At 50.4% G+C, this 27,847-nt stretch overlaps 1 protein-coding gene across 1 annotated transcript in view; it reads left to right on the top strand.

The window, feature by feature from the left end:
* The window catches only part of LOC122546066 (protein turtle homolog A-like), a 216,874-nt gene that overhangs the window by 47,690 nt on the left and 141,337 nt on the right, over positions 1-27,847 (top strand). Inside the window, 1 exon segment of the mRNA XM_087981612.1 lies at positions 20,271-20,414. Within this exon segment, the coding sequence (XP_087837738.1) occupies positions 20,271-20,414 (144 nt within the window).

The raw sequence follows: 27,847 nt of genomic DNA, 5'->3' as shown, positions 1-27,847 counted from the left end.
GTACAGATATCTCCTTGAGAGAGAGAGGGAACTGAGAGACACCAGTGTACAGATATCTCCCTGAGAGAGAGAGGGGACTGAGAGACACCAGTCAGTGTACAGATATCTCCCAGAGAGAGAGGGACTGAGAGACACCAGTCAGTGTACAGACATCTATCTCTCTGAGAGAGAGAGGGACTGAGACACCAGTCAGTGTACAGGTATCTATCTCCCTGAGAGAGAGAGAGAGAGAGAGAGAGAGAGAGAGGTGCTGAGAGACACCAGTCAGTGTAGAGATATCTCCCTGAGAGAGAGAGAGAGTGAGAGACACCAGTCAGTGTACAGATATCTCCCTGAGAGAGAGGGGACTGAGAGACACCAGTCAGTGTGCAGATATCTCCCTGAGAGAGAGAGGGGACTGAGAGACACCAGTCAATGTACAGATATCTCCTTGAGAGAGAGAGGGGACTGAGAGACACTAGTCAGTGTACAGATATCTCCCTGAGAGAGAGGGGACTGAGAGACACCAGTCAGTGTACAGATATCTCCATGAGAGAGAGAGGGGACTGAGAGACACCAGTCAGTGTACAGATATCTCCCTGAGAGAGAGAGAGGGGACTGACAGACAGCAGTGTACAGATATCTCCCTGAGAGAGAGGGGACTGAGAGACACCAGTCAGTGTACAGATATCTCCCTGTGAGAGAGGGGACTGAGAGACACCAGTCAGTGTACAGATATCTCCCTGAGAGAGAGTGGACTGAGAGACACCAGTCAGTGTACAGATATCTCCCTGAGAGAGAGGGGACTGAGAGACACCAGTGTACAGATATCTCCCTGAGAGAGAGGGGACTGAGAGACACCAGTCAGTGTACAGATATCCCCTTGAGAGAGAGAGGGGACTGAGAGACACCAGTGTACAGATATCTCCCTGAGAGAGAGAGGGGACTGAGAGACACCAGTCAGTGTGCAGATATCTCCCTGAGAGAGAGAGGGGACTGAGAGACAGCAGTGTACAGATATCTCCCTGAGAGAGAGAGGGGACTGAGAGACAGCAGTGTACAGATATCTCCCTGAGAGAGAGAGGGGACTGAGAGACACCAGTCAGTGTACAGATATCTCCCTGAGAGAGAGGGGACTGAGAGACACCAGTCAGTGTACAGATATCTCCCTGAGAGAGAGAGGGGACTGAGAGACACCAGTCAGTGTACAGATATCTCCCTGAGAGAGAGAGGGGACTGAGAGACACAGTCAGTGTACAGATATCTTCATGAGAGAGAGAGAGGGGACTGACAGACAGCAGTGTACAGATATCTCCCTGAGAGAGAGGGGACTGAGAGACACCAGTCAGTGTACAGATATCTCCCTGAGAGAGAGAGGGGACTGAGAGACACCAGTCAGTGTACAGATATCTCCCTGAGAGAGAGGGGACTGAGAGACACCAGTCAGTGTACAGATATCTCCCTGAGAGAGAGAGGGGACTGAGAGACACCAGTCAGTGTACAGATACCTCCCTGAGAGAGAGAGGGGACTGAGAGACACCAGTCAGTGTACAGATATCTCTCTGAGAGAGAGGGGACTGAGAGACACGAGTCAGTGTACAGATATCTCCCTGAGAGAGAGAGGGGACTGATAGACACCAGTCAGTGTACAGATATCTCCCTGAGAGAGAGAGGGGACTGAGAGACACCAGTCAGTGTACAGATATCTCCCTGAGAGAGAGAGGGGACTGAGAGACACCAGTCAGTGTACAGATATCTCCCTGAGAGAGAGGGGACTGAGAGACACCAGTCAGTGTACAGATATCTCCCTGAGAGAGGGAGGGGACTGACAGACAGCAGTGTACAGATATCTCCCTGAGAGAGAGAGGGGACTGACAGACAGCAGTGTACAGATATCTCCCTGAGAGAGAGAGAGGGGACTGACAGACAGCAGTGTACAGATATCTCCCTGAGAGAGAGGGGACTGAGAGACACCAGTCAGTGTACAGATATCTCCCTGAGAGAGAAAGGGGGGACTGAGAGACACCAGTCAGTGTACAGATATCTCCTTGAGAGAGAGAGAGGGGACTGAGAGACACCAGTCAGTGTACAGATATCTCCCTGAGAGAGAGAGGGGACTGAGAGACACCAGTCAGTGTACAGATATCTCCCTGAGAGAGAGAGAGGGACTGAGAGACACCAGTCAGTGTACAGATATCTCCCTGAGAGAGAGGGGACTGAGAGACACCAGTCAGTGTACAGATATCTCCCTGTGAGAGAGGGGACTGAGAGACACCAGTCAGTGTACAGATATCTCCCTGTGAGAGAGGGGACTGGGAGACACCAGTCAGTGTACAGATATCTCCTTGAGAGAGAGAGGGGACTGAGAGACACCAGTGTACAGATATCTCCCTGAGAGAGAGAGGGGACTGAGAGACACCAGTCAGTGTACAGATATCTCCCTGAGAGAGAGAGGGGACTGAGAGACAGCAGTGTACAGATATCTCCCTGAGAGAGAGAGAGGGGACTGACAGACAGCAGTGTACAGATATCCCCCTGAGAGAGAGAGGGGACTGAGAGACAGCAGTGTACAGATATCTCCCTGAGAGAGAGAGAGGGGACTGACAGACAGCAGTGCACAGATATCTCCCTGAGAGAGAGGGGACTGAGAGACACCAGTCAGTGTACAGATATCTCCCTGAGAGAGAGAGAGGGACTGAGAGACACCAGTCAGTGTACAGATATCGCCCTGAGAGAGAGGGGACTGAGAGACACCAGTCAGTGTACAGATATCTCCCTGAGAGAGAGAGGGGACTGAGAGACAGCAGTGTACAGATATCTCCCTGAGAGAGAGAGAGGGGACTGACAGACAGCAGTGTACAGATATCCCCCTGAGAGAGAGAGGGGACTGAGAGACAGCAGTGTACAGATATCTCCCTGAGAGAGAGAGAGGGGACTGACAGACAGCAGTGCACAGATATCTCCCTGTGAGAGAGGGGACTGAGAGACACCAGTCAGTGTACAGATATCTCCCTGAGAGAGAGGGGACTGAGAGACACCAGTCAGTGTACAGATATCGCCCTGAGAGAGAGGGGACTGAGAGACACCAGTCAGTGTACAGATATCTCCTTGAGAGAGAGAGGGGGGTTTGAGAGACACCAGTGTACAGATATCTCCCTGAGAGAGAGGGGACTGAGAGACACCAGTCAGTGTACAGATATCTCCCTGAGAGAGAGGGGACTGAGAGACACCAGTCAGTGTACAGATATCTCCTTGAGAGAGAGAGGGGGGTTTGAGAGACACCAGTGTACAGATATCTCCCTGAGAGAGAGGGGACGGAGAGACACCAGTCAGTGTACAGATATCTCCCTGAGAGAGAGAGAGGGACTGAGAGACACCAGTCAGTGTACAGATATCTCCCTGAGAGAGAGGGGACTGAGAGACACCAGTCAGTGTACAGATATCTCCATGTGAGAGAGGGGACTGAGAGACACCAGTCAGTGTACAGATATCTCCCTGAGAGAGAGAGGGGACTGAGAGACACCAGTCAGTGTACAGATATCTCCCTGAGAGAGAGAGGGGACTGAGAGACACCAGTCAGTGTACAGATATCTCCCTGTGAGAGAGGGGACTGAGAGACACCAGTCAGTGTACAGATATCTCCCTGAGAGAGAGGGGACTGAGAGACACCAGTGTACAGATATCTCCCTGAGAGAGAGGGGACTGAGAGACACCAGTCAGTGTACAGATATCTCCTTGAGAGAGAGAGGGGACTGAGAGACACCAGTGTACAGATATCTCCCTGAGAGAGAGAGGGGACTGAGAGACACCAGTCAGTGTACAGATATCTCCCTGAGAGAGAGAGGGGACTGAGAGACAGCAGTGTACAGATATCTCCCTGAGAGAGAGAGGGGACTCACAGACAGCAGTGTACAGATATCTCCCTGAGAGAGAGAGGGGACTGAGAGACAGCAGTGTACAGATATCTCCCTGAGAGAGAGAGGGGACTGACAGACACCAGTCAGTGTACAGATATCTCCTTGAGAGAGAGAGGGGACTGAGAGACACCAGTCAGTGTACAGATATCTCCCTGTGAGAGAGGGGACTGAGAGACACCAGTCAGTGTACAGATATCTCCCTGAGAGAGAGGGGACTGAGAGACACCAGTGTACAGATATCTCCCTGAGAGAGAGGGGACTGAGAGACACCAGTCAGTGTACAGATATCTCCCTGAGAGAGAGGGGACTGAGAGACACCAGTCAGTGTACAGATATCTCCCTGAGAGAGAGGGGACTGAGAGACACCAGTCAGTGTACAGATATCTCCTTGAGAGAGAGAGGGGACTGAGAGACACCAGTGTACAGATATCTCCCTGAGAGAGAGAGGGGACTGAGAGACAGCAGTGTACAGATATCTCCCTGAGAGAGAGAGGGGACTGAGAGACAGCAGTGTACAGATATCTCCCTGAGAGAGAGAGAGGGGACTGACAGACAGCAGTGCACAGATATCTCCCTGAGAGAGAGGGGACTGAGAGACACCAGTCAGTGTACAGATATCTCCCTGTGAGAGAGGGGACTGAGAGACACCAGTCAGTGTACAGATATCTCCCTGAGAGAGAGGGGACTGAGAGACACCAGTCAGTGTACAGATATCGCCCTGAGAGAGAGCGGACTGAGAGACACCAGTCAGTGTACAGATATCTCCTTGAGAGAGAGAGGGGGGTTTGAGAGACACCAGTGTACAGATATCTCCCTGAGAGAGAGGGGACTGAGAGACACCAGTCAGTGTACAGATATCTCCCTGAGAGAGAGGGGACTGAGAGACACCAGTCAGTGTACAGATATCTCCTTGAGAGAGAGAGGGGGGTTTGAGAGACACCAGTGTACAGATATCTCCCTGAGAGAGAGGGGACTGAGAGACACCAGTCAGTGTACAGATATCTCCCTGAGAGAGAGAGAGGGACTGAGAGACACCAGTCAGTGTACAGATATCTCCCTGAGAGAGAGGGGACTGAGAGACACCAGTCAGTGTACAGATATCTCCATGTGAGAGAGGGGACTGAGAGACACCAGTCAGTGTACAGATATCTCCCTGAGAGAGAGAGGGGACTGAGAGACACCAGTCAGTGTACAGATATCTCCCTGAGAGAGAGAGGGGACTGAGAGACACCAGTCAGTGTACAGATATCTCCCTGTGAGAGAGGGGACTGAGAGACACCAGTCAGTGTACAGATATCTCCCTGAGAGAGAGGGGACTGAGAGACACCAGTGTACAGATATCTCCCTGAGAGAGAGGGGACTGAGAGACACCAGTCAGTGTACAGATATCTCCTTGAGAGAGAGAGGGGACTGAGAGACACCAGTGTACAGATATCTCCCTGAGAGAGAGAGGGGACTGAGAGACACCAGTCAGTGTACAGATATCTCCCTGAGAGAGAGAGGGGACTGAGAGACAGCAGTGTACAGATATCTCCCTGAGAGAGAGAGGGGACTCACAGACAGCAGTGTACAGATATCTCCCTGAGAGAGAGAGGGGACTGAGAGACAGCAGTGTACAGATATCTCCCTGAGAGAGAGAGGGGACTGACAGACACCAGTCAGTGTACAGATATCTCCCTGAGAGAGAGAGGGGACTGAGAGACACCAGTCAGTGTACAGATATCTCCTTGAGAGAGAGAGGGGACTGAGAGACACCAGTCAGTGTACAGATATCTCCCTGTGAGAGAGGGGACTGAGAGACACCAGTCAGTGTACAGATATCTCCCTGAGAGAGAGGGGACTGAGAGACACCAGTGTACAGATATCTCCCTGAGAGAGAGGGGACTGAGAGACACCAGTCAGTGTACAGATATCTCCTTGAGAGAGAGAGGGGACTGAGAGACACCAGTGTACAGATATCTCCCTGAGAGAGAGAGGGGACTGAGAGACACCAGTCAGTGTACAGATATCTCCCTGAGAGAGAGGGGACTGAGAGACACCAGTCAGTGTACAGATATCTCCCTGAGAGAGAGGGGACTGAGAGACACCAGTCAGTGTACAGATATCTCCTTGAGAGAGAGAGGGGACTGAGAGACACCAGTGTACAGATATCTCCCTGAGAGAGAGGGGACTGAGAGACACCAGTCAGTGTACAGATATCTCCCTGAGAGAGAGAGAGGGACTGAGAGACACCAGTCAGTGTACAGATATCTCCCTGAGAGAGAGAGGGGACTGAGAGACACCAGTCAGTGTACAGATATCTCCCTGAGAGAGAGAGGGGACTGAGAGACACCAGTCAGTGTACAGATATCTCCCTGTGAGAGAGGGGACTGAGAGACACCAGTCAGTGTCCAGATATCTCCCTGAGAGACAGAGGGGACTGAGAGACACCAGTCAGTGTACAGATATCTCCCTGAGAGAGAGAGGGGACTGAGAGACACCAGTCAGTGTACAGATATCTCCCTGAGAGAGAGGGGACTGAGAGACACCAGTCAGTGTACAGATATCTCCCTGAGAGAGAGAGGGGACTGAGAGACACCAGTCAGTGTACAGATATCTCCCTGAGAGAGAGAGGGGACTGAGAGACACCAGTCAGTGTACAGATATCTCCCTGAGAGAGAGAGGGGACTGAGAGACACCAGTCAGTGTACAGATATCTCCCTGAGAGAGAGAGGGGACTGAGAGACACCAGTCAGTGTACAGATATCTCCCTGAGAGAGAGAGGGGACTGACAGACAGCAGTGTACAGATATCTCCCTGAGAGAGAGAGGGGACTGAGAGACAGCAGTGTACAGATATCTCCCTGAGAGAGAGAGGGGACTGAGAGACACAGTCAGTGTACAGATATCTCCCTCAGAGAGAGAGAGGGACTGAGAGACACCAGTCAGTGTACAGATATCTCCCTGAGAGAGAGGGGACTGAGAGACACCAGTCAGTGTACAGATATCTCCCTGTGAGAGAGGGGACTGAGAGACACCAGTCAGTGTACAGATATCTCCCTGTGAGAGAGTGGACTGGGAGACACCAGTCAGTGTACAGATATCTCCCTGAGAGAGAGGGGACTGAGAGACACCAGTGTACAGATATCTCCCTGAGAGAGAGGGGACTGAGAGACACCAGTCAGTGTACAGATATCTCCCTGAGAGAGAGGGGACTGAGAGACACCAGTCAGTGTACAGATATCTCCTTGAGAGAGAGAGGGGACTGAGAGACACCAGTCAGTGCACAGATATCTCCCTGTGAGAGAGGGGACTGAGAGACACCAGTCAGTGTACAGATATCTCCCTGAGAGAGAGGGGACTGAGAGACACCAGTCAGTGTACAGATATCTCCTTGAGAGAGAGAGGGGACTGAGAGACACCAGTGTACAGATATCTCCCTGAGAGAGAGGGGACTGAGAGACACCAGTCAGTGTACAGATATCTCCCTGAGAGAGAGAGAGGGACTGAGAGACACCAGTCAGTGTACAGATATCTCCCTGAGAGAGAGGGGACTGAGAGACACCAGTCAGTGTACAGATATCTCCCTGTGAGAGAGGGGACTGAGAGACACCAGTCAGTGTACAGATATCTCCCTGTGAGAGAGGGGACTGGGAGACACCAGTCAGTGTACAGATATCTCCCTGAGAGAGAGGGGACTGAGAGACACCAGTGTACAGATATCTCCCTGAGAGAGAGGGGACTGAGAGACACCAGTCAGTGCACAGATATCTCCTTGAGAGAGAGAGGGGACTGAGAGACACCAGTGTACAGATATCTCCCTGAGAGAGAGAGGGGACTGAGAGACACCAGTCAGTGCACAGATATCTCCCTGAGAGAGAGAGGGGACTGAGAGACAGCAGTGTACAGATATCTCCCTGAGAGAGAGAGAGGGGACTGACAGACAGCAGTGTACAGATATCTCCCTGAGAGAGAGAGGGGACTGAGAGACACCAGTCAGTGTACAGATATCTCCCTGAGAGAGAGAGGGGACTGAGAGACACCAGTCAGTGTACAGGTATCTCCCTGAGAGAGAGAGGGGACTGAGAGACACCAGTCAGTGTACAGATATCTCCCTGTGAGAGAGGGGACTGAGAGACACCAGTCAGTGTACAGATATCTCCCTGAGAGAGAGGGGACTGAGAGACACCAGTGTACAGATATCTCCCTAAGAGAGAGGGGCCTGAGAGACACCAGTCAGTGTACAGATATCTCCTTGAGAGAGAGAGGGGACTGAGAGACACCAGTGTACAGATATCTCCCTGAGAGAGAGAGGGGACTGAGAGACACCAGTCAGTGTACAGATATCTCCCTGAGAGAGAGAGGGGACTGAGAGACACCAGTCAGTGTACAGATATCTCCCTGAGAGAGAGAGGGGACTGAGAGACAGCAGTGTACAGATATCTCCCTGAGAGAAAGAGGGGACTGACAGACAGCAGTGTACAGATATCTCCCTGAGAGAGAGAGGGGACTGAGAGACAGCAGTGTACAGATATCTCCCTGAGAGAGAGTGGGACTGACAGACACCAGTCAGTGTACAGATATCTCCCTGAGAGAGAGAGGGGACTGAGAGACACCAGTCAGTGTACAGATATCTCCTTGAGAGAGAGAGGGGACTGAGAGACACCAGTCAGTGTACAGATATCTCCCTGTGAGAGAGGGGACTGAGAGACACCAGTCAGTGTACAGATATCTCCCTGAGAGAGGGGGGACTGAGAGACACCAGTGTACAGATATCTCCCTGAGAGAGAGGGGACTGAGAGACACCAGTCAGTGTACAGATATCTCCCTGAGAGAGAGGGGTCTGAGAGACACCAGTCAGTGTACAGATATCTCCCTGAGAGAGAGGGGACTGAGAGACACCAGTCAGTGTACAGATATCTCCTTGAGAGAGAGAGGGGACTGAGAGACACTAGTGTACAGATATCTCCCTGAGAGAGAGGAGACTGAGAGACACCAGTCAGTGTACAGATATCTCCCTGAGAGAGAGAGAGGGACTGAGAGACACCAGTCAGTGTACAGATATCTCCCTGAGAGAGAGGGGACTGAGAGACACCAGTCAGTGTACAGATATCTCCCTGTGAGAGAGGGGACTGAGAGACACCAGTCAGTGTACAGATATCTCCCTGTGAGAGAGGGGACTGGGAGACACCAGTCAGTGTACAGATATCTCCCTGAGAGAGAGGGGACTGAGAGACACCAGTCAGTGTACAGATATCTCCCTGAGAGAGAGAGGGGACTGAGAGACACCAGTCAGTGTACAGATATCTCCCTGTGAGAGAGGGGACTGAGAGACACCAGTCAGTGTCCAGATATCTCCCTGAGAGAGAGAGGGGACTGAGAGACACCAGTCAGTGTACAGATATCTCCCTGAGAGAGAGAGGGGACTGAGAGACACCAGTCAGTGTACAGATATCTCCCTGAGAGAGAGGGGACTGAGAGACACCAGTCAGTGTACAGATATCTCCCTGAGAGAGAGAGGGGACTGAGAGACACCAGTCAGTGTACAGATATCTCCCTGAGAGAGAGAGGGGACTGAGAGACACCAGTCAGTGTACAGATATCTCCCTGAGAGAGAGAGGGGACTGAGAGACACCAGTCAGTGTACAGATATCTCCCTGAGAGAGAGAGGGGACTGAGAGACACCAGTCAGTGTACAGATATCTCCCTGAGAGAGAGAGGGGACTGACAGACAGCAGTGTACAGATATCTCCCTGAGAGAGAGAGGGGACTGAGAGACAGCAGTGTACAGATATCTCCCTGAGAGAGAGAGGGGACTGAGAGACACAGTCAGTGTACAGATATCTCCCTGAGAGAGAGAGAGGGACTGAGAGACACCAGTCAGTGTACAGATATCTCCCTGAGAGAGAGGGGACTGAGAGACACCAGTCAGTGTACAGATAACTCCCTGTGAGAGAGGGGACTGAGAGACACCAGTCAGTGTACAGATATCTCCCTGTGAGAGAGTGGACTGGGAGACATCAGTCAGTGTACAGATATCTCCCTGAGAGAGAGGGGACTGAGAGACACCAGTGTACAGATATCTCCCTGAGAGAGAGGGGACTGAGAGACACCAGTCAGTGTACAGATATCTCCCTGAGAGAGAGGGGACTGAGAGACACCAGTCAGTGTACAGATATCTCCTTGAGAGAGAGAGGGGACTGAGAGACACCAGTCAGTGCACAGATATCTCCCTGTGAGAGAGGGGACTGAGAGACACCAGTCAGTGTACAGATATCTCCCTGAGAGAGAGGGGACTGAGAGACACCAGTCAGTGTACAGATATCTCCTTGAGAGAGAGAGGGGACTGAGAGACACCAGTGTACAGATATCTCCCTGAGAGAGAGGGGACTGAGAGACACCAGTCAGTGTACAGATATCTCCCTGAGAGAGAGAGAGGGACTGAGAGACACCAGTCAGTGTACAGATATCTCCCTGAGAGAGAGGGGACTGAGAGACACCAGTCAGTGTACAGATATCTCCCTGTGAGAGAGGGGACTGAGAGACACCAGTCAGTGTACAGATATCTCCCTGTGAGAGAGGGGACTGGGCGACACCAGTCAGTGTACAGATATCTCCCTGAGAGAGAGGGGACTGAGAGACACCAGTGTACAGATATCTCCCTGAGAGAGAGGGGACTGAGAGACACCAGTCAGTGCACAGATATCTCCTTGAGAGAGAGAGGGGACTGAGAGACACCAGTGTACAGATATCTCCCTGAGAGAGAGAGGGGACTGAGAGACACCAGTCAGTGCACAGATATCTCCCTGAGAGAGAGAGGGGACTGAGAGACAGCAGTGTACAGATATCTCCCTGAGAGAGAGAGAGGGGACTGACAGACAGCAGTGTACAGATATCTCCCTGAGAGAGAGAGGGGACTGAGAGACACCAGTCAGTGTACAGATATCTCCCTGAGAGAGAGAGGGGACTGAGAGACACCAGTCAGTGTACAGGTATCTCCCTGAGAGAGAGAGGGGACTGAGAGACACCAGTCAGTGTACAGATATCTCCCTGTGAGAGAGGGGACTGAGAGACACCAGTCAGTGTACAGATATCTCCCTGAGAGAGAGGGGACTGAGAGACACCAGTGTACAGATATCTCCCTAAGAGAAAGGGGCCTGAGAGACACCAGTCAGTGTACAGATATCTCCCTGAGAGAGAGAGGGGACTGACAGACAGCAGTGTACAGATATCTCCCTGAGAGAGAGAGGGGACTGAGAGACACCAGTCAGTGTACAGATATCTCCCTGAGAGAGAGAGGGGACTGAGAGACACCAGTCAGTGTACAGATATCTCCCTGAGAGAGAGAGGGGACTGAGAGACAGCAGTGTACAGATATCTCCCTGAGAGAGAGAGGGGACTGACAGACAGCAGTCAGTGTACAGATATCTCCCTGAGAGAGAGGGGACTGAGAGACACCAGTCAGTGTACAGATATCTCCTTGAGAGAGAGAGGGGACTGAGAGACACTAGTGTACAGATATCTCCCTGAGAGAGAGGAGACTGAGAGACACCAGTCAGTGTACAGATATCTCCCTGAGAGAGAGAGAGGGACTGAGAGACACCAGTCAGTGTACAGATATCTCCCTGAGAGAGAGGGGACTGAGAGACACCAGTCAGTGTACAGATATCTCCCTGTGAGAGAGGGGACTGAGAGACACCAGTCAGTGTACAGATATCTCCCTGTGAGAGAGGGGACTGGGAGACACCAGTCAGTGTACAGATATCTCCCTGAGAGAGAGGGGACTGAGAGACACCAGTGTACAGATATCTCCCTGAGAGAGAGGGGACTGAGAGACACCAGTCAGTGTACAGATATCTCCCTGAGAGAGAGGGGACTGAGAGACACCAGCCAGTGTACAGATATCTCCCTGAGAGAGAGAGGGGACTGAGAGACAGCAGTGTACAGATATCTCCCTGAGAGAGAGAGAGGGGACTGACAGACAGCAGTGTATAGATATCTCCCTGAGAGAGAGGGGACTGAGAGACACCAGTCAGTGTACAGATATCTCCCTGTGAGAGAGGGGACTGAGAGACACCAGTCAGTGTACAGATATCTCCCTGAGAGAGAGAGGGGACTGAGAGACACCAGTCAGTGTACAGATATCTCCCTGAGAGAGAGAGGGGACTGAGAGACACCAGTCAGTGTACAGATATCTCCCTGAGAGAGAGGACTGAGAGACACCAGTCAGTGTACAGATATCTCCCTGAGAGAGAGAGGGGACTGAGAGACACCAGTCAGTGTACAGATATCTCCCTGAGAGAGAGGGGACTGAGAGACACCAGTCAGTGTACAGATATCTCCCTGAGAGAGAGAGGGGACTGAGAGACACCAGTCAGTGTACAGATATCTCCCTGAGAGAGAGAGGGGACTGAGAGACACCAGTCAGTGTACAGATATCTCCCTGAGAGAGAGAGGGGACTGATAGACACCAGTCAGTGTACAGATATCTCCCTGTGAGAGAGAGGGGACTGAGAGACACCAGTCAGTGTACAGATATCTCCCTGAGAGAGAGAGGGGACTGACAGACAGCAGTGTACAGATATCTCCCTGAGAGAGAGAGGGGACTGAGAGACAGCAGTGTACAGATATCTCCCTGAGAGAGAGAGAGGGGACTGACAGACAGCAGTGTACAGATATCTCCCTGAGAGAGAGGGGACTGAGAGACACCAGTCAGTGTACAGATATCTCCTGTGAGAGAGGGGACTGAGAGACACCAGTCAGTGTACAGATATCTCCCTGAGAGAGAGAGAGGGGACTGAGAGACACCAGTCAGTGTACAGATATCTCCCTGAGAGAGAGAGAGGGGACTGACAGACAGCAGTGTATAGATATCTCCCTGAGAGAGAGTGGACTGAGAGACACCAGTCAGTGTACAGATATCTCCCTGAGAGAGAGAGGGGACTGAGAGACACCAGTCAGTGTACAGATATCTCCCTGAGAGAGAGGGGACTGAGAGACACCAGTCAGTGTACAGATATCTCCCTGAGAGAGAGAGGGGACTGAGAGACACCAGTCAGTGTACAGATATCTCCCTGAGAGAGAGAGAGGGGACTGAGAGACACCAGTCAGTGTACAGATATCTCCCTGAGAGAGAGAGAGGGGACTGACAGACAGCAGTGTATAGATATCTCCCTGAGAGAGAGAGGGGACTGAGAGACACCAGTCAGTGTACAGATATCTCCTTGAGAGAGAGAGGGGACTGAGAGACACCAGTCAGTGTACAGATATCTCCCTGAGAGAGAGAGGGGACTGAGAGACACCAGTCAGTGTACAGATATCTCCTTGAGAGAGAGAGGGGACTGAGAGACACCAGTCAGTGTACAGATATCTCCTTGAGAGTGAGAGAGAGGGGACTGAGAGACACCAGTCAGTGTACAGATATCTCCCTGAGAGAGAGAGGGGACTGAGCGACACCAGTCAGTGTACAGATATCTCCCTGAGAGAGAGAGGGGACTGAGAGACACCAGTCAGTGTACAGATATCTCCCTGAGAGAGAGGGGACTGAGAGACACCAGTCAGTGTACAGATATCTCCTTGAGAGAGAGAGTGTACTGAGAGACACCAGTGTACAGATATCTCCCTGAGAGAGAGGGGACTGAGAGACACCAGTCAGTGTACAGATATCTCCCTGAGAGAGAGAGAGGGACTGAGAGACACCAGTCAGTGTACAGATATCTCCCTGAGAGAGAGGGGACTGAGAGACACCAGTCAGTGTACAGATATCTCCCTGAGAGAGAGGGGACTGAGAGACACCAGTCAGTGTACAGATATCTCCTTGAGAGAGAGAGGGGACTCAGAGACACCACTCAGTGTACAGATATCTCCCTGAGAGAGAGAGGGGACTGAGAGACACCGGTCAGTGTACAGATATCTCCTTGAGAGAGAGAGGGGACTGAGAGACACCAGTCAGTGTACAGATATCTCCTTGAGAGAGAGATGGGACTGAGAGACACCAGTCAGTGTACAGATATCTCCTTGAGAGAGAGAGGGGACTGAGAGACACCAGTCAGTGTACAGATATCTCCCTGAGAGAGAGAGGGGGGACTGACAGACAGCAGTGTACAGATATCTCCCTGAGAGAGAGAGGGGACTGAGAGACAGCAGTGTACAGATATCTCCCTGAGAGAGAGAGAGGGGACTGACAGACAGCAGTGTACAGATATCTCCCTGAGAGAGAGGGGACTGAGAGACACCAGTCAGTGTACAGATATCTCCCTGAGAGAGAGGGGACTGAGAGACACCAGTGTACAGATATCTCCCTGAGAGAGAGGGGACTGAGAGACACCAGTGTACAGATATCTCCCTGAGAGAGAGAGGGGACTGAGAGATACCAGTCAGTGTACAGATATCTCCCTGAGAGAGAGAGAGGGACTGAGAGACACCAGTCAGTGTACAGATATCTCCTTGAGAGAGAGAGGGGTCTGAGAGACACCAGTCAGTGTACAGATATCTCCTTGAGAGAGAGAGGGGACTGAGAGACACCAGTCAGTGTGCAGATATCTCCTTGAGAGAGAGAGGGGACTGAGAGACAGCAGTCAGTGTACAGATATCTCCCTGAGAGAGAGAGGGGGGACTGACAGACAGCAGTGTACAGATATCTCCCTGAGAGAGAGGGGACTGAGAGACACCAGTCAGTGTACAGATATCTCCCTGAGAGAGAGGGGACTGAGAGACAGTCAGTGTACAGATATCTCCCTGTGAGAGGGGGGACTGAGAGACACCAGTGTACAGATATCTGTAGAAAGGTACTTGAACTGAGTGGGACTGTGATACTGCACAGTGCAAGGTTGCTCAGGTAAAGGTTTGTCTGTGTAAGTTGAAAAGTTCAGCGATATTATGCTGGCTGCATTCCTTCCTGTATTGTTCGCTGCTCTGCTGGGGAACTCATTCTGGTATATATGGCCGGTAAATCCCTGCAGACAATAGGCCGCATTGAGTTTGAGAACAATGGTGAACCAACATTAATCACAGCTTCTCCATTTCACACCCCGCCTCCTCTGTTTATCAAACAGCCTCTCCCTCACTCAGTCTCTCGCCCTCTCTCTTTCAAACCACATCACCCCATCCCTCCCCATAGTTTGAAGGGAGACACCCTCTTTAAACAGGGTCCCTGACAGAGAGAGAGAGACTCCCTCTTTAAACAGGGTCCCTGACAGAGAGAGAGAGAGAGAGAGACTCCCTCTTTAAACAGGGGCCCTGACAGAGAGAGAGAGAGAGAGAGAGACTCCCTCTTTAAACAGGGGCCCTGACAGAGAGAGAGAGAGAGAGAGAATCCCTCTTTAAACAGGGTCCCTGACGGAGAGAGAGCAAGAAAGAAAGAGAGAGACAGAGACAGAAAGAGAGAGAGAGAGAGAGAGAGACTCCCTCTTTAAACAGGGTCCCTGACAGAGAGAGAGAGAGAGAGAGACTCCCTCTTTAAACAGGGTCCCTGACAGAGAGAGAGAGAGACTCCCTCTTTAAACAGGGTCCCTGACAGAGAGAGAGAGAGAGAGAGACTCCCTCTTTAAACAGGGTCCCTGACAGAGAGAGAGCGAGAGAGACTCCCTCTTTAAACAGGGTCCCTGACAGAGAGAGAGAGAGAGAGACTCCCTCTTTAAACAGGGTCCCTGACAGGGAGAGAGAGAGAGAGAGAGACTCCCTCTTTAAACAGGGTCCCTGACAGAGAGAGAGAGAGAGAGAGACTCCCTCTTTAAACAGGGTCCCTGACAGAGAGAGAGAGAGAGAGACTCCCTCTTTAAACAGGGTCCCTGACAGGGAGAGAGAGAGAGACTCCCTCTTTAAACAGGGTCCCTGATAGAGAGAGAGAGAGAGACTCCCTCTTTAAACAGGGTCCCTGACAGGGAGAGAGAGAGAGAGAGAGACTCCCTCTTTAAACAGGGTCCCTGACAGGGAGAGAGAGAGAGGAGACTCCCTCTTTAAACAGGGTCCCTGACAGAGAGAGAGAGAGAGAGAGAGAGACTCTCTATTTAAACAGGGTCTCTGACAGAGTGTGTGTGTGAGAGAGAGAGATAGAGAGAGAGACTATTTAAACAGGGTCTCTGACAGAGTGTGTGTGTGAGAGAGATAGAGACACTATTTAAACAGGGTCTCTGACAGAGTGTGTGTGAGAGAGAGAGAGAGAGAGACTCTCTATTTAAACAGGGTCTCTGACAGAGTGTGTGTGTGTGTGTGTGAGAGAGAGAGAGAGAAAGAGAGAGACTCTCTATTTAAACAGGGTCCCTGACAGATTGTGTGTGAGAGAGAGAGACTCTGTATTTAAACAGGGTCCCTGACAGAGAGAGGGAGAGAATCCCTCTTTAAACAGGGTCCCTGACAGTGAGAGAGAGAGAGAGAGAGACTCCCTCTTTAAACAGGGTCCCTGACAGTGAGAGAGAGAGAGAGAGACTCTCTATTTAAACAGGGTCCCTGACAGAGAGAGAGAGACTCCCTCTTTAAACAGGGTCCCTGACAGAGAGAGAATCCCTCTTTAAACAGGGTCCCTGACAGAGAGAGAGAGAGAGAGAGACTCTCTATTTAAACAGGGTCCCTGACAGTGTGAGAGAGAGAGAGAGAGAGACTCCCTCTTTAAACAGGGGCCCTGACAGAGAGAGAGAGAGAGAGAGAGAGAATCCCTCTTTAAACAGGGTCCCTGACGGAGAGAGAGCAAGAAAGAAAGAGAGAGACAGAGACAGAAAGAGAGAGAGAGAGAGAGAGAGACTCCCTCTTTAAACAGGGTCCCTGACAGAGAGAGAGAGAGAGAGAGACTCCCTCTTTAAACAGGGTCCCTGACAGAGAGAGAGAGAGACTCCCTCTTTAAACAGGGTCCCTGACAGAGAGAGAGAGAGAGAGAGAGACTCCCTCTTTAAACAGGGTCCCTGACAGAGAGAGAGCGAGAGAGACTCCCTCTTTAAACAGGGTCCCTGACAGAGAGAGAGAGAGAGAGACTCCCTCTTTAAACAGGGTCCCTGACAGGGAGAGAGAGAGAGAGAGAGACTCCCTCTTTAAACAGGGTCCCTGACAGAGAGAGAGAGAGAGAGAGACTCCCTCTTTAAACAGGGTCCCTGACAGAGAGAGAGAGAGAGAGACTCCCTCTTTAAACAGGGTCCCTGACAGGGAGAGAGAGAGAGACTCCCTCTTTAAACAGGGTCCCTGATAGAGAGAGAGAGAGAGACTCCCTCTTTAAACAGGGTCCCTGACAGGGAGAGAGAGAGAGAGAGAGACTCCCTCTTTAAACAGGGTCCCTGACAGGGAGAGAGAGAGAGGAGACTCCCTCTTTAAACAGGGTCCCTGACAGAGAGAGAGAGAGAGAGAGAGAGACTCTCTATTTAAACAGGGTCTCTGACAGAGTGTGTGTGTGAGAGAGAGAGATAGAGAGAGAGACTATTTAAACAGGGTCTCTGACAGAGTGTGTGTGTGAGAGAGATAGAGACACTATTTAAACAGGGTCTCTGACAGAGTGTGTGTGAGAGAGAGAGAGAGAGAGACTCTCTATTTAAACAGGGTCTCTGACAGAGTGTGTGTGTGTGTGTGTGAGAGAGAGAGAGAGAAAGAGAGAGACTCTCTATTTAAACAGGGTCCCTGACAGATTGTGTGTGAGAGAGAGAGACTCTGTATTTAAACAGGGTCCCTGACAGAGAGAGGGAGAGAATCCCTCTTTAAACAGGGTCCCTGACAGTGAGAGAGAGAGAGAGAGAGACTCCCTCTTTAAACAGGGTCCCTGACAGTGAGAGAGAGAGAGAGAGACTCTCTATTTAAACAGGGTCCCTGACAGAGAGAGAGAGAGAGACTCCCTCTTTAAACAGGGTCCCTGACAGAGAGAGAATCCCTCTTTAAACAGGGTCCCTGACAGAGAGAGAGAGAGAGAGAGACTCTCTATTTAAACAGGGTCCCTGACAGTGTGAGAGAGAGAGAGAGAGAGACTCCCTCTTTAAACAGGGGCCCTGACAGAGAGAGAGAGAGAGAGAGAGAGAATCCCTCTTTAAACAGGGTCCCTGACGGAGAGAGAGCAAGAAAGAAAGAGAGAGACAGAGACAGAAAGAGAGAGAGAGAGAGAGAGACTCCCTCTTTAAACAGGGTCCCTGACAGAGAGAGAGAGAGAGAGAGACTCCCTCTTTAAACAGGGTCCCTGACAGAGAGAGAGAGAGAGACTCTCTATTTAAACAGGGTCTCTGACAGAGTGTGTGTGAGAGACAGAGATAGAGAGAGAGACTCTATTTAAACAGGGTCTCTGACAGAGTGTGTGTGTGAGAGAGATAGAGAGACTCTCTATTTAAACAGGGTCTCTGACAGAGTGTGTGTGAGAGAGAGAGAGAGAGAGACTCTCTATTTAAACAGGGTCTCTGACAGAGTGTGTGTGTGAGAGAGAGATAGAGAGAGAGACTCTATTTAAACAGGGTCTCTGACAGAGTGTGTGTGTGAGAGAGAGAGAGACTCTCTATTTAAACAGGGTCTCTGACAGAGTGTGTGTGTGTGCGTGTGTGAGAGAGAGAGAAAGAGAGAGACTCTCTATTTAAACAGGGTCCCTGACAGATTGTGTGTGAGAGAGAGAGACTCTCTATTTAAACAGGGTCCCTGACAGAGAGAGAGAGAGAATCCCTCTTTAAACAGGGTCCCTGACAGTGAGAGAGAGAGAGACTCCCTCTTTAAACAGGGGCCCTGACAGAGAGAGAGAGAGAGAGAGAATCCCTCTTTAAACAGGGTCCCTGACGGAGAGAGAGCAAGAAAGAAAGAGAGAGACAGAGACAGAAAGAGAGAGAGAGAGAGAGACTCCCTCTTTAAACAGGGTCCCTGACAGAGAGAGAGAGAGAGAGAGACTCCCTCTTTAAACAGGGTCCCTGACAGAGAGAGAGAGAGAGAGAGACTCTCTATTTAAACAGGGTCTCTGACAGAGTGTGTGTGTGAGAGAGATAGAGAGAGAGACTATTTAAACAGGGTCTCTGATAGAGTGTGTGTGTGAGAGAGATAGAGACACTATTTAAACAGGGTCTCTGACAGAGTGTGTGTGAGAGAGAGAGAGAGACTCTCTATTTAAACAGGGTCTCTGACAGAGTGTGTGTGTGTGTGTGTGTGTGAGAGAGAGAGAAAGAGAGAGACTCTCTATTTAAACAGGGTCCCTGACAGATTGTGTGTGAGAGAGAGAGACTCTGTATTTAAACAGGGTCCCTGACAGAGAGAGGGAGAGAATCCCTCTTTAAACAGGGTCCCTGACAGTGAGAGAGAGAGAGAGAGAGACTCCCTCTTTAAACAGGGTCCCTGACAGAGAGAGAGAGAGAGAGAGAGACTCCCTCTTTAAACAGGGTCCCTGACAGTGAGAGAGAGAGAGAGACTCCCTCTTTAAACAGGGTCCCTGACAGAGAGAGAGAGAGAGAGAGAGACTCTCTATTTAAACAGGGTCTCTGACAGAATGTGTGTGAGAGACAGAGATAGAGAGAGAGACTCTATTTAAACAGGGTCTCTGACAGAGTGTGTGTGTGAGAGAGATAGAGAGACTCTCTATTTAAACAGGGTCTCTGACAGAGTGTGTGTGTGTGAGAGAGAGAGAGAGAGAGACTCTCTATTTAAACAGGGTCTCTGACAGAGTGTGTGTGTGAGAGAGAGATAGAGAGAGAGACTCTATTTAAACAGGGTCTCTGACAGAGTGTGTGTGTGAGAGAGAGAGAGACTCTCTATTTAAACAGGGTCTCTGACAGAGTGTGTGTGTGTGCGTGTGTGAGAGAGAGAGAAAGAGAGAGACTCTCTATTTAAACAGGGTCCCTGACAGATTGTGTGTGAGAGAGAGAGACTCTCTATTTAAACAGGGTCCCTGACAGAGAGAGAGAGAGAATCCCTCTTTAAACAGGGTCCCTGACAGTGAGAGAGAGAGAGAGAGAGACTCCCTCTTTAAACAGGGGCCCTGACAGAGAGAGAGAGAGAGAGAATCCCTCTTTAAACAGGGTCCCTGACGGAGAGAGAGCAAGAAAGAAAGAGAGAGACAGAGACAGAAAGAGAGAGAGAGAGAGAGAGACAGACTCCCTGTTTAAACAGGATCTCTGACAGAGAGAGAGAGAGACAGAGACAGAAAGAGAGAGAGAGACAGACTCCCTCTTTAAACAGGGTCCCTGATGGAGGGACAGAAAGAGTGAGAAAGAGAGAGACAGAGAGAGAGACTCCCTGTTTAAACAGGGTCACCGACAGAGAGAGAGAGAGAGAGACAGAGACAGAAAGAGAGAGAAAGAGATTGTCACTTTAAACAGGCCTCCTGCTGACAAGTGACCCTGTGTGTGTGGAGCTGGTCCATCCCTGAGAGTGACAGAACTGATAGCCCATTATGGAGGAAAGGACACGGTCAGCCCTCGATCCATGACCCTTTGACCTGTGCGCCTCTGTATCCTGACAGGTCGTCTGAGTCTAGTGGACGGGGCATCGCTGCGCATGGAGCGCCTACGCACCCAGGATGAAGGGTGGTATCGCTGTCGGATCCTGTTCCTCACACATCCCTATGATTCCCAGAACGGCACATGGATCTATCTCTCGGTCAGCAGTGAGTATCCCTTAAAACTGTCAGATACTCAGTAAAGCTCCCTCTACACTATCCCCCCATCAAACACTCCCAGGACAGGGACAGCACGGGGTTAGATACAGAGTAAAGCTTCCTCTACACTGTCCCCATCAAACCCTCCCAGGACAGGAACAGCACGGGGTTAGATACAGAGTAAAGCTCCCACTACACTGTCCCCCCATCAAACACTCCCAGAACAGGGACAGCACAGGGTTAGATACAGAGTAAAGCTCCCTCTACACTGTCCCCCATCAAACACTCCCAGGACAGGGACAGCACGGGGTTAGATACAGAGTAAAGCTCCCTCTACACTGTCCCCATCAAACACTCCCAGGACAGGGACAGCACGGGGTTAGATACAGAGTAAAGCTCTCTCTACACTATCCCCCATCAAACACTCCCAGGACAGGGACAGTGCGGGGTTAGATACAGAGTAAAGCTCCCTCTACACTGTCCCCCATCAAACACTCCCAGGACAGGGACAGCACGGGGTTAGATACAGAGTAAAGCTCCCTCTACACTGTCCCCCATCAAACACTCCCAGGACAGGGACAGCACGGGGTTAGATACAGAGTAAAGCTCCCTCTACACTGTCCCCCATCAAACACTCCCAGGGACAGGGACAGCACGGGGTTAGATACAGAGTAAAGCTCCATCTACACTGTCCCCATCAAACACTCCCAGGACAGGGACAGCACGGGGTTAGATACAGAGTAAAGCTCCCTCTACACTGTCCCCCATCAAACACTCCCAGGACAGGGACAGCACGGGGTTAGATACAGAGTAAAGCTCCCTCTACACTGTCCCCCATCAAACACTCCCAGGACAGGGACAGCACGGGGTTAGATACAGAGTAAAGCTCCATCTACACTGTCCCCCATCAAACACTCCCAGGATAGGGACAGCACGGGGTTAGATACAGAGTAAAGCTCTCTCTACACTGTCCCCCATCAAACACTCCCAGGACAGGGACAGCACGGGGTTAGATACAGAGTAAAGCTCCCTCTACACTGTACCCCATGAAAGAATCCCAGGACAGGGACAGCATGGGGTTAGATACAGAGTAAAGCTCCCTCTACACTGTCCCCATCAAACCCTCCTAGGACAGGAACAGCACGGGGTTAGATACAGAGTAAAGCTCCCTCTACACTGTCCCCCATCAAACACTCCCAGGACAGGGACAGCACGGGGTTAGATACAGAGTAAAGCTCCCTCTACACTGTCCACCATCAAACACCCCCAGGACATGGCCAGCACGGGGTTAGATACAGAGTAAAGCTCCCTCTACACTGTCCCCCATCAAACACTCCCAGGACATGGCCAGCACGGGGTTAGATACAGAGTAAAGCTCCCGCTACACTGTCCCCATCAAACACTCCCAGGACAGGGACAGCACGGGGTTTGATACAGAGTAAAGCTCCCTCTACACTGTCCCCCATCAAACACTCCCAGGACAGGGACAGCACGGGGTTTGATACAGAGTAAAGCTCCCTCTACACTGTCCACCATCAAACACTCCCAGGACAGGGACAGCACGGGGTTAGATACAGAGTAAAGCTCCCTCTTGCAGTGTGGTGATCCCCATATCATAACTGACTGAAAAAGTGTTCCTGACCTACTGCATACTCCTGGGCGGCATGGTAGCTCAGTGGTTAGTACTGCGACCTCCAAGCGCCAGGGACCCAGGTTCCTTCCTGCCTCAGGCGACTGTCTGTGTGGAGTTTACACATTCTCCCCGTGTCTGCGTGGGTTTCCTCCCACAGTCCAAAGATGTGTAGGTTAGGGTGAATTGGCCATGCTAAATTACCCATAATGCTCAGGGATGTGCAGGTTAGGGTAGAGTGGCCATGCTAAATTACCCCATAGTGTTCAGGGATATGCAGGTTAGGGTGGATTGGCCATGCTAAATTACCCATAGTGTTCAGGGATGTGCAGGTTAGGGTGGATTGACCATGCTAAATTACCCCATAGTGTTCAGGGATGTGTAGGTTAGGATGGATTGGCCATGCTAAATTACCCATAGTGTTCAGGGATGTGCAGGTTTGGGTGGATTGGCCATGCTAAATTACCCCATAGAGTTCAGGGATGTGTAGGTGAGGGTGGATTGGCCGTGCTAAATTACCCCATAGTGTTCAGGGATGTGTAGGTTAGGGTGGATTGGCCATGCTAAATTACCCCATAGAGTTCAGGGATGTGCAGGTTAGGGTGGATTGGCCATGCTAAATTACCCCATAGTGTTCAGGGATGTGTAGGTTAGGGTGGATTGGCCATGCTAAATTACCCCATAGTGTTCAGGGATGTGCAGGTTAGGGTGGGTTGGCCATGCTAAATTACCCCATAGTGTTCAGGGATGTGTAGGTTAGGGTGGATTGGCCATGCTAAATTACCCCAGTGTTCAGGGATGTGCAGGTTAGGGTGGATTGGCCATGTTAAATTACCCATAGTGTTCAGACATGTGTGGGTTAGGGTGGGTTGGCCATGCTAAATTACCCCATAGTGTTCAGGGATGTGTAGGTTAGGGTGGATTGGCCATGCTAAATTACCCCAGTGTTCAGGGATGTGCAGGTTAGGGTGGATTGGCCATGCTAAATTACCCCATAGTGTTCAGGGATGTGTAGGTTAGGGTGGATTGGCCATGCTAAATTACCCCATAGTGTTCAGGGATGTGTAGGTTAGGGTGGATTGGCCATGCTAAATTACCCCATAGTGTTCAGGGATGTGTAGGTTAGGGTGGATTGGCCATGCTAAATTACCCCAGTGTTCAGGGATGTGCAGGTTAGGGTGGATTGGCCATGCTAAATTACCCATAGTGTTCAGGGATGTGTAAGTTAGGGTAGACTGGCCATGCTAAATTACCCCATAGTGTTCAGGGATGTGCAGGTTAGGGTGGATTGGCCATGCTAAATTACCCATAGAGTTCAGGGATGTGCAGGTTAGGGTAGATTGGCCATGCTAAATTACCCATAGTGTTCAGGGATGTGCAGGTTAGGGTGGGTTGGCCATGCTAAATTACCCCATAGTGTTCACGGATGTGCAGGTTAGGGTGGGTTGGCCATGCTAAATTACCACATAGTGTTCAGGGATGTGTGGGTTAGGGTGGATTGGCCATGCTAAATTACCCATAGTGTTCAGGGATGTGCAGGTTTGGGTGGATTAGCCATGCTAAATTACCCCATAGTGTTCAGGGATGTGTAGGTTAGGGAGGATTGGCCATGCTAAATTACCCATAGTGTTCAGGGATGTGCAGGTTAGGGTGGATTGGCCATGCTAAATTACCCATAGTGTTCAGTGATGTGCAGGTTTGGGTGGATTAGCCATGCTAAATTACCCATAGTGTTCAGGGATGTGCAGGTTTGGGTGGATTAGCCATGCTAAATTACCCCATAGTGTTCAGGGATGTGTAGGTTAGGGAGGATTGGCCATGCTAAATTACCCATAGTGTTCAGGGATGTGTGGGTTAGGGTGGATTGGCCATGCTAAATTTCCCATAGTGTTCAGGGATGTGTGGGTTAGGGTGGATTGGCCATGGTAAATTACCCATAGTGTTCAGGGATGTGTGGGTTAGGGTGGATTGGCCATGCTAAATTACCCCATAGTGTTCAGGCATGTGCAGGTTAGGGTGGATTGGCCATGCTAAATTACCCCATAGTGTTCAGGGATGTGCAGGTTAGGGTGGATTGGCCATGCTAAATTACCCCATAGTGTTCAGGGATGTGCAGGTTAGGGTGGATTGGCCATGCTAAATTACCCATAGTGTTCAGGCATGTGCAGGTTAGGGTGGATTGGCCATGCTAAATTACCCATAGTGTACAGGGATGTGCAGGTTAGGGTGGATTGGCCATGCTAAATTACCCATAGTGTTCAGGGATGTGCAGGTTAGGGTGGATTGGCCATGCTAAATTACCCATAGTGTTCAGGGATGTGTAGGTTATGGTGGATTGGCCATGCTAAATTACCCCATAGTGTTCAGGGATGTGCAGGTTAGGGTGGATTGGCCATGCTAAATTACCCCATAGTGTTCAGGGATGTGTAGGTTAGGGTCGATTGGCCATACTAAATTACCCATAGTGCCCAGGGATGTGTAGGTTAGGGTGGATTGGCCATACTAAATTACCCCATAGTGTTCAGGGATGTACAGGTTAGTGTGGATTGGCCATGCTAAATTACCCCATAGTGTTCAGGGATGTACAGGTTAGGGTGGAATGGCCATGCTAAATTACCCCATAGTGTTCAGGGATGTGTAGGTTAGGGTGGATTGGCCATGCTAAATTACCCATAGTGTTCAGTGATGTGCAGGTTAGGGTGGATTGGCCATGCTAAATTACCCATAGTGCTCAGGGATGTGTAGGTTAGGGTGGATTGGCCATGCTAAATTACCCCATAGTGTTCAGGGATGTGTGGGTTAGGGTGGATTGGCCATGCTAAATTACCCATAGTGTTCAGCGATGTGCAGGTTAGGGTGGATTGGCCATGCTAAATTACCCATAGTGTTCAGGGATGTGTGGGTTAGGGTGGATTGGCCATGCTAAATTACCCATAGTGTTCAGGGATGTGTGGATTAGGGTGGATTGGCCATGCAAAATTACCCATAGTGTTCAGCGGTGTGCAGGTTAGGGTGGATTGGCCATGCTAAATAACCCATAGTGTTCAGGGATGTGTAGGTTCGGGTGAATTGGCCATGCTAAATTACCCCATAGTGTTCAGTCATGTGTGGGTTAGGGTGGATTGGCCGTGCTAAATTACCCATAGTGTTCAGGGATGTGTAGGTTAGGGTGAACTGGCCATGCTAAATTACCCATAGTGTTCAGGGATGTGCAGGTTAGGGTGGATTGGCCATGCTAAATTACCCATAGTGCTCAGGGATGTGCGGGTTAGGGTGGATTGGCCATGCTAAATTACCCATAGTGTTCAGGGATGTGCGGGTTAGGGTGGATTGGCATTGGCAAACGCAGAGTTACTGGGATTGTGTAAGTCTGACTGGGATGCTCTTCAGAGGGACTCTGGACTGCACCCGTGCTGTTGGGAGTGTGTGATCCTGCTGGTACATCTGGAGGACTGGGTCCAGTTTTGATTGCTCCATTCAAGAGAGGATGTGTCCGTGATTGGCACTGTCAGTCAGTCAGCTGAGTCCTGGCCCGGCTGCGCCATTGTATGTAAATGGATTGAATCCATTGGAGTGAAAGGGATCCCGTTAGAACGTACACAACTCTGAGAGCACTCAGAGACAGACCCGCGATCGGGAAGGGAGGGATATATTTTCTGTTGGAGCGTGACGGCCTGTGGAATTGTGTTGCCCGAGTGGATTGAGTTCTGGGCCATCGCATCTACACCGCTACGGGCAGCATGTTGGGAAACTTGAAAGGGTTCAGAAAAGATTTACAAGGATGTTGCCAGGGATGGAGGGTTTGAGCTACAGGGAGAGGCTGAACAGGCTGGGGCTGTTTTCCCTGGAGCGTCAGAGGCTCAGGGCTGACCTTATAGAGGTTTATAAAATCATGAGGGGTATGGACAGGGTAAATAGGCAAAGTCTTTTCCCCTGGGGTGGGGGAGTCCAGAACTAGAGGGGCATAGGTTTAGGGTGAGAGGGGAAAGATATAAAAGGGACCTAAGGGGTAACTTTTTCACCCAGAGGGTGGTACGTGTATGGAATGAGCTGCCAGAGGGTGTGGTGGGGGCTGGTACAATTGCAGTATTTAAGAGGCATCTAGATGGGTATCTGAATAGACCATAAGACCATAAGACATAGGAGTGGAAGTAAGGCCATTCGGCCCATCGAGTCCACTCCGCCATTCAATCATGGCTGATGCGCATTTCAGCTCCACTTACCAGCGTTCTGCCCGTAGCCCTTAATTCCTCTAGACAACAAGAATCTATCAATCTCGGCCTTGAAGACATTTAGCGTCCCGGCTTCCACTGCACTCCGTGGCAATGAATTCCACAGGCCCACCACTCTCTGGCTGAAGAAATGTCTCCGCATTTCTGTTCTGAAATGACCCCCTCTAATTCTAAGGCTGTCTCCTCGTCTAACTGAAACAATTTCCTAGCATCCACCTTTTCCAAGCCATGTATTATTTTGTACGTCTCTATTAAGTCTCCCCTTAATCTTCTAAACTCCAACGAATACAATCCCAGTATCCTCAGCCGTTCCTCATATGTTAGACCTGTCATTCCAGGGATCATCCGTGTGAATCTCCGCTGGACACGTTCCAGTGCCAGTATGTCCTTCCTGAGGTGTGGGGACCAAAACTGGACACAGTACTCCAAATGGGGCCTAACCAGAGCTTTATAAAGTACATCTCTGCTTTTATATTCCAACCCTCTTGAGATAAGAGACAACATTGCATTCGCTTTCTTAATCACGGACTCAACCTGCATGTTTACCTTTAGAGAATCCTGGACTAGCACTCCCAGATCCCTTTGTGCTTTGGCTTTATTAATTTTCTCACCATTTCGAAAGTAGTCTATGCTTTTATTCTTTTTGCCAAAGTGCAAGACCTCGCACTTGCTCACGTTAAATTCCATCAGCCATTTCCTGGACCACTCTCCCAACCTGTCTAGATCCTTCTGTAGCCTCCCCACTTCCTCAGTACTACCTGCCTGTCCACCTAACTTCGTATCATCGGCAAACTTCGCTAGAATGCCCCCGGTTCCCTCATCCAAATCATTAATATATAATGCGAACAGCTGTGGCCCCAGCACCGAACCCTGCGGGACACCGGTCGTCACCGGCTGCCATTCTGAAAAAGAACCTTTTATCCCAACTCTCTGCCTTCTGTTAGACAGCCAATCCTCAATCCATCCCAGCAGCTCACCTCAAACACCATGGGCCCTCACCTTGCTCAGCAGCCTCCCGTGTGGCACCTTATCAAAGGCCTTTTGAAAGTCTAGATAGACCACATCCACTGGGTTTCCCTGGTCTAACCTACTTGTTACCTCTTCAAAAAATTCCAACAGGTTTGTCAGGCATGACCTCCCTTTACTAAATCCATGTTGACTTGTTCTAATCAGACTCTGCTCTTCCAAGAATTTAGAAACCTCATCCTTAATGATGGATTCTAGAGTTTTACCAACAACCGAGGTTAAGCTGATTGGCCTATAATTTTCCATCCTTTTGCTTTGATCCTTTCTTGAACAAGGGGGTTACAACAGCCATCTTCCAATCATCCGGGACCTTTCCTGACTCCAGTGACTCTTGAAAGATCTCAACCAATGCCTCTGCTATTTCCTCAGCCACCTCTCTCAGAACTCTAGGGTGTATCCCATCGGGGCCAGGAGATTTATCAATTTTAAGACTTTTTAACTTTTCTAGCACTATCTCTTTTGTAATGGCAACCATACTCAACTCAGCCCCGTGACACCCTTTAATTTTTGGGATATTACTCATGTCTTCCACTGTGAAAACTGACGCAAAGTAC

Source organism: Chiloscyllium plagiosum, unplaced genomic scaffold, assembly GCF_037043375.1.
Source record: "Chiloscyllium plagiosum isolate Xiang-an unplaced genomic scaffold, Cpla_swu_hap1 HiC_scaffold_40, whole genome shotgun sequence".
Lineage (NCBI taxonomy): Eukaryota > Metazoa > Chordata > Chondrichthyes > Orectolobiformes > Hemiscylliidae > Chiloscyllium > Chiloscyllium plagiosum.
The sequence above is the reverse complement of the archived record's forward strand: the minus strand, read 5'-3'. Positions and strand labels throughout refer to the sequence as shown.